Source organism: Rhamphochromis longiceps, linkage group LG3 (genome assembly GCF_057381845.1).
Source record: "Rhamphochromis longiceps isolate RC_006_pf linkage group LG3, R_longiceps_female_GT1.1, whole genome shotgun sequence".
Lineage (NCBI taxonomy): Eukaryota > Metazoa > Chordata > Actinopteri > Cichliformes > Cichlidae > Rhamphochromis > Rhamphochromis longiceps.
In genome coordinates, this window is record NC_140559.1 from 68853704 (window position 1) to 68870230 (window position 16527).

Genomic DNA, 16527 nt, shown 5'->3' on the forward strand with positions numbered 1-16527 from the left:
AACCCCTAAAGGGTCACCTGGCCTGTAAATAAACAGGGCCAATAAAACAAAAATCACAAGAATAATACAAAAACTTCAGCCAGTTTAACTTAATACATTAACTTATTCTTGTGTACACAGTAATTCATAAATAAATAATGTATATTATCAATAAAGATTGATCTAAACAGTTTAACTGCTATGTGCAGATAAAGGTTGCATAGCTTTAAAACATTTGCTATCCAGCAAATATCAGTCAAACTCAACACAAAAGGAAACACAACAATGGTTCAAATTGTTTGGACCGGTGATCCAAATCAACTGGTGTTGGTCAAACAGATGTGTGGTAGACTTACTTTGAAGGAGCTGCTACCGACAAACCAGCAAATAAACACCAAATATTTCATCTGTGACATTTGTGAGGTTTCCTCAAACACACTCCGTCAGTCTTGTTGCTGTTGAACGACAAACTATTTAAAAATGTCGCGGGTTTACCTGGTCATATTCTCATTCACGGGGCGCTCGCCAAAACAAAAGCAAACCATTAACACCACGCCGATGCTGTTCACAGGACAGCAAGAGTAACGATCAGGAGCATCTGGTCTTCGTTATCGTTCCCCTCGTACGTGTTATTACTGCGATTTCAGTGTTTTTGCTTCACAACTAAAGTGTGCAGTTTACTTTGTGTGCACTCAAATGGAGTCAAGTCAATTAGCGCCACCTGTGGTCAAGTGCCATAGCCTACAGCCAGATGAACTTGTGACACACATCTGAGCCACGTTTGAATTCCTGTTTCATGCACAATACATTTGTAACTTTTAATTTTTTCTGTTTTTGTGTCTTGCAAATAAACCTTTAAACTGATTTGAAATGATGTTATGTATTTATTTTTGGCCCTTATCTACGGTGGCCCTGAGAGGCCAAACGGACTGCAACTTAAGAAAACACCAGCAATAAAAAAAAAACGCTGCAAAAGCACAAAAAACACAACTGAAATAGGAAAAAAGAAAACACAAATACAAAAAACGAAAACACAAATAGGAAAAAAGAAAACTGAAGTGTTTCTGGGGAGACAATAGTAATTAGTAATAAACAGAGCCAGTGTGACTAAGTGGAGCTTGTGAGAGTGAGTGGATTGAAGAAAGTGAGGGACTCAGATGTGTCAGTTGGTTTGTCTTTGTTTGTGAGTGTGGAGGAGAGATTGGGTTGGTTTTAAAGCTAAGTTAAGAATATTGTGAATTTCAATTCAATTTTATTTATATAGCACCAAATCACAACAACAGTCGCCTCAAGGCGCTTTATATTGTACAGTTTAATTTCCAAAACTTGCATATGATCTTCAGTTTGCAGCTGGACTATCACATAGCAGCTGGAGCAGTCTCACATGGAGGCCAGTCCACTGCTGCCACCTGTGGCCAAGTGCCATAGCCTACTACTAGATGAACTTGTGACACACATCTGCAGCAGAGGCTGAGTGGCTGCTCTCACACCTGGAGCATCCAAATCGACCCACAAACACGCTGAAAGATGCAATGCCATCAATGTGGATTGTCAAGACTGAGAGACCTCTTCCCTCTGACCCCTCCCCAAACCCTCAAACCCTCCTACCCACCTCGACATACAAACTCTGTGTGGCTTCACGTGTTCTGTTGATGTTTACATGATCGAAATAACTTGAAAACAAACACAAACAAACAAAGAGGAAGACCGCACCGGAAGGAAACAACTACAAGTCCCAGCATCCTCTGTGTTTAGGGAGCAGCAGTGAAAGTGAAAGTATTGAGCCTCCGTTCAGAGCAGCAGGAGGAGGAAGGTGGAGCTGAGGCAGGTGAGTGTTAACATGAATGTGTTTCTTCTTATGACATAAAATAATTCCACGCTGTTCGTGTCTGTGGGTGAAATGTGAGGCCGGTCGGCTCCTCTGAGCGCTGGTTTCCTGTAAGTAGAGGAAGTGAGTTTAGCTGAGCCTCCGTTTAGTGTGAGAGAGCAGGAGGAGAGTGAGAGCTGTGCTGAGGCAGGGTGAGTGTTAACACCGCTCTGACATTACTGTGTCTCTGTGGCGGGAACAACAGGCTCCGTCAGTGGAGGCAAAAATAATCAGACTTTGGTTTTTCAAAGGAAACAACTTTATGTCGGAAGTTCCCGCACGCTCATTGGATAACGATGTGTCAATCTCGAGCTATTAGCCAATGAGCGTGCGGATTCACAGAAAGACCCGCCTTTATCACGGGACTTTAAAAACTACAATGGCGACAGAAACTCCGTGAGTGGAGTTCAGGGTGACGTTATGAAACTGTGAGGTTTGAGCCACTTCCTGTTCTCAGTCCCAGCGTCCTGATCACCGAGGTTTCTGTTGCTCTGATATCTGATATTGATTATATTGGTAAACAGGCTGTAGCATAAACATCAAACACAGCTGAAGCAGTTTTTGGATGGTTGGCTTCAAATGATCCGTCGGTTTGAAAAGTAAAAACAATTAAAAAAAAGGTGAAGCTGATGCAGGGTGAGTGTTAACACCAGGACTTTAGAGGGAAGAAGAGTCACAGCTCAGCATGTTGTTGACGGGTTGTTGTTCAGTCGGGGGAAGACATCTGAATCATTGCAGGGGGAATGGCTTTCACAACTTTAATGAATTTACTCTGAGTACATGATATGCCATAATTATCTATGAGTTTGTTATATGTTAACACATTTCCGTCATTGTCTAAAAGGTGTAAAACCGTCCAAATGCCATGATCCATCCAATCCTTATAAAAGATGGATTTTCTTTTATCGTATACATCTGTTGTTCCAAATCGAATTTGTATGTGGAGAAAAAATATGCTTGTGTATCATTTTCCAGTACTGGAGAACCTGTTTGTGAAAATTGGATAATTTAATTTGGAAATTTCAAAGTCGCACTTTATAAGAAATTCAATGCCACCCAGCTTCTCCAAAATTACTTTGGGGAAATAAAACCAAATACTGTTTGAATTATTTATGAAAGATTGCAACCATTTGAGTTTGATGGAACCATCATTGCTTCAAAATCAATCGCATTCAAACCTCCTTCTTCAAATGACTTCACTATATCATTCTTCCTAACATAATGTTGCTTGTTTCTCCAAATGTAATTGAAATTAATTTGATTTATATTATTGATTAGACTATTGGAAACATATAAACATTGTGATGGATAAATCAATCCAGAGATACCTTCTGTTTTAGTAAGCAAGACGCGTCCAAAGATGGAGAGGTGTCTTTGTAGCCTGTAATCTTTTTGATTTCTGGGTAATTTGCTCAAAATGTAGATTTTCTCTATTATTTGTGTTCTTTGACATTTTAATACCCAAATATTTAATGTCAGTTTTAACAGCTATGTTAAGAGAGCTACTAGGTCACAATCACGAATAGTTAATAATTTGCATTTTCTAATATTCAGGTACAAACCAGAAGCCTTTGAGAAAAGTGAAATTTCATTCATGTTCTATAAAAACTGACGATTCCTCGTCTAACATTAAAGCGTTTAGATGTTCCAAAAGGTAAAGAAGCAGAACTATTGAGTCAGAGTATAATAAAGAAATTAAATCTATGAAGTTTTGTTTACCAAAACCAAAATAGGGTAGAGCTTTTAAAATAAAAGGATGTTCGACCGTATCAAATGCCTTATAAAAGTCTAAAAAAAGAATCACACCATCATCTTCAATTAAGTGATTAGAATCCAGTAGATCTACAACCAATCTAATATTATTGGTCGTAGATTATCGATTAGTCTTTTATCTTTACCAGGTTTGGGAATAAGGGAGATAAGACCCTGTTTCATTGTCGTTGCTAACATTTCATTACTAATGATTTCAGTAATAGTTTTGAAGAAAAATTCTTTTATTTCTTTCCAGAAGAATTTATAAAAGATTGCAGTCAAGCCATCCTGACCAGGAGCTTTGTCCATTTTCAGTTTGTTTAAGGCTTGATCTCAGTCATCCAGTGATATATCAGAATCACACATTTCTCTGAATGCAGAATCGATTTTTGGAGTATAAGGTTCAATCTGATCACAAAAAGTTAATGAATCAGCAATTAAATATTTTGAGGAGAATAAATTTGAGTAAAATTTATGTTTTTCTTCCGCTATAGTCTTATGATTTGTGCATTCCTCCCCATTTACGATTAATGTATTAATAGATTTCTTTTCTTGCCTCCGTTTCTCCAAATTGTAGAAATATGAAGCACTTTTTCAGCTTCTTCTATCCATTTTGCACGAGCTCTAATGTAAGCTCCATGAGCCTTTTTCTTGTATAGATCATCTAATTGAGTAAAGACAACAGGGATTTCTTATCAGCCTCTGACATAAAATGTCTATTACAATAGTTATTTATATCGTAAAGTAATTTACTTTCAAATTCCTTCTGTTGTCTACTTTTCATTTTACTAAACGTAATTGAAAATTCTCTAACTTTAAATGAAAAAATTCCCATCTATGTATGTAATTGCCAATTGTTACGTTGTTGTAAATGTTATGGAGGAGCTCTTTAACTATCTTAACATACCCGTCATCAATTAATAGATCTGCATTAAATTTCCAGTAATCTTTTTTAAACTGTGTTTTATTTTCAGGGTTAAGTTTAAAAGTAATAATACTGTGATCTGTCAACGGGGCTGCTGAGATGGAAACATGTGAAACATCTATAGAGTAAAGTCGACCCAACCACAGTATGGAATACCAGGAGTGCCATAATGAATTAATTAAATGCACCATTGAATAATAAATTAAATGTGACAATAATAAATTTTAATTTGAAATAATTAATTAAATAAATAATTTTTGACACATTTAATTAATTATTTATTTATTTCACGTTTTAATTAATTATTGCCACATTTAAATAATTATTTAATGGTGTATTTAATTAATTCATTTTGGCACAGTTGACTCCTTCAGGTCTCACCATAAATTTATTTTATCTGTCAACCTCACCCATCAAACCCAGGGGGTTAGGAAATAGCCCCCCTCCAAAGAATGAATAAATGAATGATGATAATAATAAAATGATTCAAAAGCAGAGCTCAGAGTGGTAGAATGGTCAAACATGGATCCACGGGTGGTTCAACTGCATTTGGTGACGTGACTAAAGCAAATCTTTCAAATAATCCCACCATCAACGGGATGTTGTCTCCTTTACTACGGTTACTTTACTTGGTCACCGTGTGAATTTCTTTGAAATGAACCAAATTCTTTTATTTGTTGGTTGTTGCATATTTAACCTCTACAGTCAGGAAAGGAGGAGATGAGGCCTCAACAATGTTGGGTTGTAGCTGTGCTTCAGGTTAGAGTGAGTGTCCATGGAATAAATGTAAGTCAGTGAACTGGAAACATGACTGTGTTCAAACTTTGTTTTCCTTTTTATAATGAGTCTAATCAAAGGTGGACAGAAGTATCTCCACTGTGACTTTTCTGTGTCACCATCAGAGCTTCTGCACAGTGTTTCTGGGGCAGATAACATTGCAGCATTATGGAGACATTATGGAGACAAAAAGAAAAGCGTCTGGACTTCTTTAAGTTAAACTTAAAGAAGTCCAGACGCTTTTCTTGGACTGTTGGTTTCAGTGTTGAGTCTCATTCACACACTCCCTCAGACTCTTCACACACACTGATTTGCTGACATAAACACACTCCTGTGTGCTTCACACACACACTGAGGACCATCTACAGACTGTGAGCTCCGTCTTCTTCGTCTTTGGAGCCGAACTCTGACAAAGTTAGGAACAAAACTTGCTCCAGCGTGTGAACTTTCCTCCTAGACTCAGTCTGAGCAGTCAGACCACATATTTCTAAAGCAGCACATGAAGGTGTGGCTCACACACACACAGGTGAAGGAAACAGCTGCAGTATTAAAAACTGCTTCACTGTCTACAAATATATGAACTGAATGTTTCTTTCAGGCTGTAAAAACCTTGTTTATCCTCCATTACAGTCCTGCATTCAGAGCATTACTTCTGTTATATTAGTACATGTATTTTATTCTGATGAACACATGAAACTCTGAGCTGGATTGAATCCATTGAATCAGAGTCCAGGACTCAGACTAAACACACTGAATGTGTCCTGAGCTCGGCCGCTGTTCCACAGTAACTGCTGTCAGAGTCACTGTTACTGAGTTAGCTTAGCTAGCAGAGCAGCTAGCAGTTAGAGTATGAACTCTGTAAGCAGTCAGCTCGGTCCTGGACATGGTTACTGACATAAAGCTGCTCTCTGCAGCCATGTTTGACCTGCTGCTTTGTAGGACTACAGTAATGGAGGATTTGGAGGCTGAACTGGGCTCTGTGACACTTTTTGTAGTGAACTGATGAAAGCTGCGTCTCAGATGGATGTTAGTCCAACACATCAGACACGACCTCTGCAGCTCTCAGTTGATGTGCACATGAATGATTTGTGTTTCCTCTGCAGGTGAAGGTAGAAAGTGTGTGTGAGCTGATGTGAATTGAGCAGCATGGATCAGTGTGAGGACAGAGAGGAGGGAGCCCCTCCCTCTAAAAGCACTCTGTGTGGGGAACATGAGAGCCAGACCAAAGCTCAGAGGTGAGATGACCATCTCTAACTGTCCATGACTCTTCTCCATGTCACAGCTCAGCACTCACATCACTGCTCCATCATTATTCACAGGAACCCGCCTGGACCTCCACCCAGCTCTGTGTCCTGTAAGAGTGACTGGTCTAAAGATGTCATCATTAATTTCAAAGTCTCTGCTGCAGAGAGGTGAGCTGTTAGTAACAAGAACTCTCTGATTTAAATGATTTTGATGTTTCCTGGTTTCTAAAATGCATCTCTGTAGCAGAGCAGTGTCTCCAAGGATACACAGGCTCAGCTGTAACTGTCAGTTTATCTGGTTTAAGACACATTTGGACACAATTGGCTGTTTTTAACTATGTATTTTAATCAGAGGTGTAAATCTAGACCTCACACATCTGGATCCTAAACTATGATAGAAACAGCTGCTAGCAGTGGGTAGTTTGACTTTGATACGCTGCTCTAGAAAGCAAACAAAGGTTTGTGCAGCTCCTCTTCAGAAAAGTGTTCAGAGAGCAGCTGCTGTATTAGACAAAGGCTCGTCGTGTGAGCCCAGATGTGTGTAACAGCTGGATGAAGGAGAACTATCACAGTCGCGTCTCCATCCCGCCTTTATTAATGAACTTCCTGTTGCTTGCAGATGACAGGAACACAAAGTGTTTGTGCCACGTGATGCTGCAGGATTTGTTAACGTGTCCATGATGGTAACATCTCCTCGTCTAACTGCAAACACATGAGCGCTCCTAACGGCAGCTATCACAGCCACACAGGCAGACTGTGTCTCACTGTTGCATTCAGGGACATTTGTTTTCCTGTAAAAAGCTGAACTCTAATCTAAGAGGACTGTTACTGACAGGAAACAGCTGCATTATCTGCAGTCTGTGTGATCACAGCTGCTTCAATCACTTTATCAGAGAATTGATCATTGAATAAAACATGTTTGTGTCTGCAGAGGTCAGAGGTCACAGTCTGCAGGATCCAGCTGTCCGTCTGTGAGGAGTGACTGGTCCATGCCTCACCCTCCAGAGTTCAGTGCTGAACCTGGACCAACGAGGTCAGAGAACTGTGATGACTCCTTTACATGTTTGTGTTTTCCTGGATAAATATGACCAAAGATTCATTAAAAAGATAAAAATATTAGACTTTGTCCTGTAGCGCTGTGTGGCAGGCAGGATTGGCCCCAAACACAACAGGATGAAGTCAAAGAGGCAGCTTTATTTCAGCTGTGAACATGCAAACAGCAGAAATAAGGAAACATAACTGTAGGTTTGCAGTGAATGAAGCCTCAGCTCGACGCTCCACTTTGTCCCTCTTTTCCTTCTCCAAACAGCCACATCAGGAGTCTCTGATGGAGTTTTAAAATATTTAATTACAAATGTCCAAAGATGGGTTCAGGATACCTGAATCCACAATTATTAAAGCTCAAATAGTTCACAGGGTTTGGACTTTGTGAGGTGACAAGAGAACATCAAAGTGTTTTTTATCTTCAAACAGTATTTTTATCACTTCAGTTGCTCTCACAGCCCTGTTTGTTATTTTACCAGAGCTCTTATGTTTCACTCAGTGCTCCCACCAAACACCTCGGAGGACACATTAGTGTGATTTAGATTTCATTGGTGTAAGCACCAGTCACACAAGCTAACCCATGGAGGCAGCAGCAGGCTTTGTGTTTGGTAAAGTCTGCTGGCTTAAACTAAGAGAGTTTAGTTTGTTAGCACAAAGAGCTGTCAGCTAAAGCCCCGAATGCACTTTGAATACAGACGAACTGAGAAAAACACTTTAAATACAGCAAACAGTCAAACTGACCACAAGTTTTTCAGCTGATCATCCACAGCAGTACATTTAGCATTCATGCTAGCAGCAGGCTATGACTGTCCACAAGGCTTAATATACGTGTGTGTTTGATATAATGCCAACAAGTACAAACAGGTGTTCTTACAGGTCTTAATCACAGAGGTCTGATAAGTCTGGTGACTTTCACACTCAGCAATTTTGCTGCCTTTTATTTTATATTGGCCTTTTTAAAGCCCTTCAAAGTCTCCCACATTCATACAGAGCTTTTAACACCAAACTCCTTTACAGTCCTTCTCCTCTCACACACGATCACACGACTGATTTGTCTGCAGCAGCTGTGTTACTGCTAGTATTTTATTATGTGTGTAATCTCCTCATATTGTTCCTGTGGTTTAGTTTGACGTCCTTCTACAAACTCAGCTGCTCTGTTGCTGATACACGTCTCCATGAATATGATTGATCAGATGCTGCCAACACCATGTGTTTCATGTGAGCGCTCAGCTGAAACCCTGGGTTGACTTATCGAGTTAATAACAAGCTTCACGTGACTGTGAATGCTAAAGTGAATCCAGATAAAGGAAAGAGACCCTGCTAATGTTGGACTCACTTCTTAGTGTAGATCCCAGGAGGAAGTTCAACATAGCCATTCTTTGTGCTAGCTCGACCAAACCTGAGAGCACAGTGCAGGATAATGATCATCATCTGTCTCTGTCAAGGACATTTAAAATCCACAAATAACAAACATAATTATATTTGATCATTAAAAATATGTTTTCACTTAAAAAAGCATGAGCACACTGGTGGATTACAGAAACATGAAAACTCGTTAACAGTAAAGTTAATTTAGGCGTAAACAAAGTGTCAAACATACTTAAGTAGAAGGACTGATGTTTGTGTTAACCCTCACATGGGCTGTACAACATTATATAGGGAGACAAAAACAGAGATTATCGTAGCCATCGCTCTCTCGCATGGACGTGGCAGTCTTGCTGTCTGCTGCGAATCCTCCCCGTACCTCCGTGACCTCGTCTGGTATCTGCTCCCTCCTCTGTAAGAGACAGTAAAGGAAAACACGTCTCTGCCTAGTCTTGAAAATCTAATCTTATCATCCATTGTTCTTCTAGGGCCTCTTCTTCTTGTGGCCTCAGCTAACTGCTAATATTTAAATGGCTAACATTAACATGTGTGCCAGCCAGGTTAACATTTATGATGAACTATGATTAATTAACTGATGTTGAAACTGAAGCTTTACTGACCTCTGAAATTCCTCCTAAAGTGTTATTCAGTGTTGTGACAGTCAGCTGCTTCAGCTGCTGCTGGGATGGGCTGTGGCAAAGAGAACAGAGAAAATCAAGATCAGAGTTTTTCTCTGAATTAAAAGCAAGGAAACAACAATATATTCTACATGGTGAAACTGATGGTTTATGGTGTTTGGGTCTGTTTTTCTGTATTTATGCAGATAAAGTGTAAACTCAGATGAATTATACCATCAAATGTTAAAGGAAAATATCAGGATGAGTGTCTGTGAGCTGAGAAGGACGTGAAGCGAGCAGTTTATCCCAGAGCTGAAGCTGCTCTGTGTGCAGAGATGAGCTCAGATTCCTGCTGTGATTGATCAACAGTCACAGAAATGTAGACTTGTAGTTATTACTGCAGTATGGTCACAGCAGATACTGATAAACATGTATTATGAGGATGGATGATCAAGTTTCTCACTCTCTCCTTTAAATCTCAGTTTTTTCTTCTTCACAGTTTATCTGTTAATTTATTAATGAATAACACTGAAAGAGTTTCTGTTATATTTCCCCTTGAACATCAGCTTATTAGGGCGGCATTAGGAAATAGCCCCCCTCCAAAGAATGAATAAATGAATGATGATAATAATAAAATGATTCAAAAGCAGAGCTCAGAGTGGTAGAATGGTCAAACATGGATCCACGGGTGGTTCAACTGCATTTGATGACGTGACCAAAGCAAATCTTTCAAATAATCCCACAATCAACGGGATGTTGTCTCCTTTACTACGGTTACTTTACTTGGTCACCGTGTGAATTTCTTTGAAATGAACCAAATTCTTTTATTTGTTGGTTGTTGCATATTTAACCTCTACAGTCAGGAAAGGAGGAGATGAGGCCTCAACAATGTTGGGTTGTAGCTGTGGTTCAGGTTAGAGTGAGTGTCCATGGAATAAATGTAAGTCAGTGAACTGGAAACATGACTGTGTTCAAACTTTGTTTTCCTTTTTATAATGAGTCTAATCAAAGGTGGACAGAAGTATCTCCACTGTGACTTTTCTGTGTCACCATCAGAGCTTCTGCACAGTGTGGAGAAAGATCCAGAAGCAGAGCTGGACTGCAGACAGCCAGTCAGAGCAGCTGTGTACAAAGTAAGACTGAACATCTGTCTGCTGATGGACTCATTTCTGAAAACTGGACTTCTTGTGTTGTTCAGACATTGAAGAGTTTTCTTTCTCTTTAGTCTCATTGTTTTTCTTTCTTTCAGCAGATGTTGGTCTGCAGGAGGTTTTAGATGAACATAAGATCAGTCTGAGGAGGAGATGTGAACGTGTGACTGAAGGAAGTGATGAAACAGGAAGTAGAACCCTCCTCAACACCATCTACACTGAGCTCTACATCACAGAGGGACAGAGTGAAGAGGTTCATACCCAACATGAGGTGAGGCAGCTGGAGACAGCTTCCAAGATGGACGCCCTCCATGACGCTCCAATCAGGTGCCAGGACATCTTTAAAGCCTTACCTGACCAACAGAGACCCATCAGAGTGGTTCTGACCAACGGCGTGGCTGGTGTTGGAAAAACCTTCTCAGTGCAGAAGTTCACTCTGGACTGGGCAGAGGGCTTGGAGAACCAACATGTCAGTGTGGTGGTTCTGCTTTCATTCAGGGAGCTGAACCTGATCAGAGATGAGCAGTACAGTCTTCTGGAGCTGCTCCATGTTTTCCATCCAACATTACAGAAGGTCACAGCAGAGAAGCTGGCTGTCTCTCAGCTTTTGTTCATCTTTGACGGCCTGGATGAAAGCAGACTTTCATTGGATTTCACCAACAGGAAGCTGCTGTCTGATGTCACACAGAAGTCATCAGTCAGCCAGCTGCTGACAAACCTCATCCAGGGGAATCTGCTTCCCTCGGCTCTCGTCTGGATAACTTCCCGACCTGCAGCAGCCAATCAGATCCCTCCTACATGTGTTGACAGGCTAACAGAAGTACGAGGCTTCACTGACGCCCAGAAGGAGGAGTACTTCAGGAGGAGATTCAGTGATGAAGAGCTGTCCAGCAGAATCATCTCCCACATGAAGACATCCAGGAGCCTCCACATCATGTGTAGTATCCCAGTCTTCTGCTGGATCACTGCTACAGTTCTGGAGCACATGTTGACTACAGAGCAGAGAGGAGAGCTGCCCAAGACCCTGACTGACATGTACTCACACTTCCTGCTGGTTCAGACAAAGAGGAAGAAGAACAAGTACCATGAGGGACATGAGACGAGTCCACAGGAGCTGACGGAGGCTGACAGGAAAGTTCTTCTGAAGCTGGGGAGGCTGGCATTTGAACATCTGGAGAAAGGAAACATCATGTTCTACCAAGAAGACCTGGAGCAGTGTGGTCTGGATGTGACAGAGGCCTCGGTGTACTCAGGAGTTTGTACAGAGATCTTCAAAAGAGAGTGTGTGATCTTCCAGAAACCAGTCTACTGCTTTGTTCATCTGAGCATTCAGGAGTTTCTGGCTGCAGTCTACATGTTCCACTGTTTCACCAACAGGAAGACAAAGGTGCTGAAGAACTTCTTGGGACAAAAATACAACGAGTCCTCTCTGGATGATTTCCTTAAACGAGCCATGAAGAAATCCCTCCAGAGTAAAAATGGCCACCTGGACCTGTTTGTTTGCTTCCTTCATGGCCTCTGTCTGGAGTCCAACCAGAGACTCTTAGTAGGTCTGCTGGGTCAGACAGAGATCAGTCCAGGAACCATCCAGAGAGTCATCAACAACCTGAAGGAGATGAACAGTTATGGAATCTCTCCTGACAGAAGCATCAACATCTTCCACTGTCTGATGGAGATGAACGACCTCTCATTATTTCAGGAGATCCAAGAGTTCCTGAAGTCAGAGAACAGATCAGAGAAGAAACTCTCTGAGATCCAGTGCTCAGCTCTGTCCTTCATGCTGCAGATGTCAGAGGAGGTTCTGGATGAGTTGGACCTGCAGAAGTACAAAACATCAGTGTGGGGACGACAGAGACTGATTCCAGCTGTGAGGAACTGCAGAAAGGCTGGGTGAGTCCAGATGTGATCATTAACATCATTGATCAGTGTAGGTTAGTAGTTTAATGTTGAAAATAAAATCAGATTGTAACCAAATCAAATTCAAATTTAAATTTTATTTGTCACGTACACAGTCATACACAGTACGATATGCAGTGAAATGCTTGGACAACTGCTTGTGACCTAAAGAAAACAAAAAAGGAAAAGGCTATGAATGAGATAGGAAATAAATATGAAAAATTAAAAAGGGTAAATTTAACTAGGAGGGAATAAGATATAAATTAAGGTTAAAAATGAAATAACTGTACAACACAAATTAGAATGAAGGGTGAATTTAACTGGGAGAATAAGATAAAATATATAAATTAAAGTTGAAAATAAAATAACTGTACAACAAAATACACAATATAGAACTATATAAGAATGTATGAAGAAATATAAATAAATATATACACAATAACAGCAGCTGTACAAGTATTAACTGGAAATGAAGAATATAGTGACCAGTGTTGTGCAATCCACATTATGTCTTGTGCAGTGCAAATATGCTAAAAGTGATTTAAGTGATGAAGTGAAAACAAAGTCCAGAAAGTCCAGTGTGTGTGTAAGAACCATATGTGTGGGTCAGTACTGTGTGGTGGTGTGATTGAGAGACCGTATCGCCTGCGGGAAGAAGCTCCTCCTCAGTCTCTCTGTGTTGGTCTTCAGGGAGCGGAATCGCTTTCCTGACCTCAACAGAGAGAACAGTCTGTTGTTGGGATGGCTGAGGTCCTTCACAATCTTCCTGGCTTAAGTCCAGCACCGCCTGCTGTAGATTGAGTGCAGGTCAGGGAGCTCGGAGCGGATGGTGCGCTCAGCTGACCGCACAACCCTCTGTAGAGCTCGTCTGTCCTACATGGTGCTGTTCCCGAACCAGGTTAAGATGTTTCCCGCCAGGATGCTCTCTATGGTGCAGGAGTAAAAGTTCCTGAGCACCTTGGAGGGCAGTTGGAAGTCTCTCAAGCATCTGAGGTGGTAGAGACGCTGTCGGGCCTTTTTCACCACGGTGTTGATGTGACAGGACCATGACAGGTCCAGCGTGATGTGAACTCCGAGGTATTTGAAGCTGTCCACTCTCTCCACTGGGCACTCGTTGATGACGGGGGTCTGGTAGTTCCTCTCCTGCTTAGTGCTGAAGTCCACTATCAGCTCCTTTGTCTTACTGACATTTAGAAGGAGGTTGTTCCTCTGGCACCAGTTCTCCAGATTCCTAATCTCAACCACAAAGTGTTTGTGTCCGTACGCTGCAACCTTCCACACCATTCCTTTATTGTACAGACTCAGCAGCAGCTCCATGGATCCCAAATCCAAGAGTGGAGAACAGATTTGAAGTGTGTCACATCCATGCAGTCACAGCTGTTTCCACCATGTTTCCACTGATATTAATCCTGTTCAATGACACGTTTCATATCAGTGAATATGTTCTTTAGGACGTCCACTGACATGTTTAAGTGTCCTGCTGGAAATCACTCAAATCATCCATGAAATCCATGAAAAATCCTTTTAGTGTTTCTAACTTCACCCTCTGTCCTCTCTCTCTCTCCATCCTCCTCACTGCTTCTTTCACTGATAATCACACAAACATCGTATTCAGCTACAAAATAACACAATAATATCATCTGATGATCATTATTATAAGAGCAGGATCCATATTTGATATCAGAGTAACACACTGCTTGGTTATGTGCAGTCATCATCAGTGACTGTGGGTCAAACAGAAGCTCTCTGATTGGTTGCTGACCTTGGTCACCTGTCCACTCTCACCTGTTTGTGTTTGCTCTCTCTTTGCTGTCTCCATCCTCTCTCTCCTTTCTCTCCCTCTCTGTCTTTGTACGTCACTCAGGTCCAATGGAAACAGTGACATTTACAAACCAATCAAAGACAAACTGATCCATGTCAGGTTATAACAATATTCAAAGTGAATACAGGCTGCTGCTGGACACAGACAGGTAACATCATTTTGACTTGCTGTCACCTGGATCTGGACTCATAAACACTGAAGCCCTGAACAGGAATACAAATCATTTTCTGCCAACTAGCGACACAGCAGCAGATAATGGCTCAGAAAGCTAAAATGAGCCAATCATTTCTGTGTTTAGTTCCCCTGAAATCAGATCTGATATCAGCAGCTCTGAGTTCATTCATCATTATTGTCCAGTGATGAGCTTTCTGCTCCGTTTGGTAACAGTCAGCAGGTTTTTCCTGCGTGTGGACGTGAACAGTCGTACCTGACAGCAGGTAGCAAACAGAGATCATCTTTCCAGCTGGAACTCTTCACTGAGCTGAACTCATTCAAAATGTTCTGGAGTCAAAACAGGAAGCAGTCCAAATGTGTGTCTTCACTCTGACTCTGGATCAGATCTCAGTGACAGACTGTGGACATTATGGAAGCCTAAATGTGACACCAGCTTCCTCCTTCATCTGCAGATTAAAGCCAAACAAAGATTCTCATTAAAAGTCTGCAGGTCTGAGAGAGACTCAATCGTTGTGTCATGTCAAACACAGTAAGAGGAGCTGAAGCACAGATGTGAAGAGCAGATTCATCAGATTATGACCTCACTCTGTTTTGTCTTCATATACATTCAGTCTGTGTTTATAATGCAGATTTTCTGTTTTTATAATAACACATTTTATATTTTCTATCATCACAGACTGACTCACTGTGGACTCTCAGAGTCTCACTGTGAGGTTGTGGCCTCAGCTCTGAAGTCCAACCCCTCCCATCTGACAGAGCTGGACATGAGTAACAACCTCAAGCTGCAGGATTCAGGTGTGAAGCTTCTGTGTGCTGGACTGGAGAGTCCAAACTGTCGACTGGAGACTCTGAGGTGAGTTCACTGACTGCGGCTGTAGTTGTTTTTCTATATTTCAGGTCTTTGATGGATGTTTGAAACTTTCTTTAGTTCCTAAATGTTCAGGATGTGTCTGAAGACAAATGTGAAGAAGTTTGAGTGCTTTCAGAAATGTTGTCTTTCCAAACGACTGAACAACAGTTTTTCCTTTTAGCTCCAAACAGAAGTGACAGACTTGAGCAGGGTTCATTTAAAGGCTGACAGAAGTGGAGTGGTGACGGGGAGATGTTTGACAGGACAGTGTTTCAGCCTCCACAGGTTCATGTTGTGCTCCATCAGTCAGTGAAGATGAAGTCAGTGCTGATGAGGCTGTAGCGTGTGTGAGGGATGTGAATGAGGATGATGAAGATCTGATGATAGCAGATAAAAACAGGCTGCAGAGACTTTGAGCCATACAGGGCACACAGTGTGTGTACAGAACAGCTGAAATCATTATGGAGGCCTCACTGGGATATGGAAGCATCACAGTACAGCTTCAGTGAAGCTTTAAAGTCTCTGATATGAGATGAGAAATGAAGCAGCCAGAGCTTTTTCATGAGTGGAAATCCACTGTGACTGTGAGCTGCTGCTACAGCCTCCAGATTAGCCAGCAGCTCATCCTGCTCAACATTTCCTCACCAACTTTAATGGAAGTGTGATGTTTTCAGCTGGAGTGATGGTCAGGGTGGCCTCCCTCTCCTCTTCTTCTCCTCTTCCTCTTTCATTTGTAAAGCCACTTCTGCTGCTTTCATTCATTTGGAAGTCCTGTAGCTGAGTTTGGGAGAGACTAACAGCCTCGGCAGCAGAGGGGAGAAAGGCTGTGACACCACCACTTTACTCTGTTCTACCTGTCACATCATTTTATCAGGAAACAAATATGCTCATGTTTTTACTATGTTTGTCTTGAAGATGTAAGAAGATCACATGGTGCTTTTTATTATTGTGTTGGTTTGTTTGCTGTCTCTTGGATGGAGCCCAGCTGTGCGTGGCCCCTGGGCCTGTGGTCAGAGTGTGTGCTGGATAATCCGGCCCAGGATGAGGCCAAACTGACATGGGAT

General features: G+C 41.4%; 1 protein-coding gene across 1 annotated transcript; it reads left to right on the forward strand.

The window, feature by feature from the left end:
* The first annotated feature begins 6405 nt into the window (after positions 1 to 6405).
* Positions 6406 to 7952, forward strand: LOC146676548 (uncharacterized). Its single transcript, XM_085402197.1, has 3 exons — positions 6406 to 6535; positions 6620 to 6712; positions 7476 to 7952. Exons 1-3 carry the CDS (start codon positions 6447 to 6449, stop codon positions 7624 to 7626), a joined length of 333 nt encoding a protein of 110 aa, XP_085258323.1. The 5' UTR covers positions 6406 to 6446; the 3' UTR covers positions 7627 to 7952.
* The last annotated feature ends 8575 nt before the right edge of the window (positions 7953 to 16527 follow it).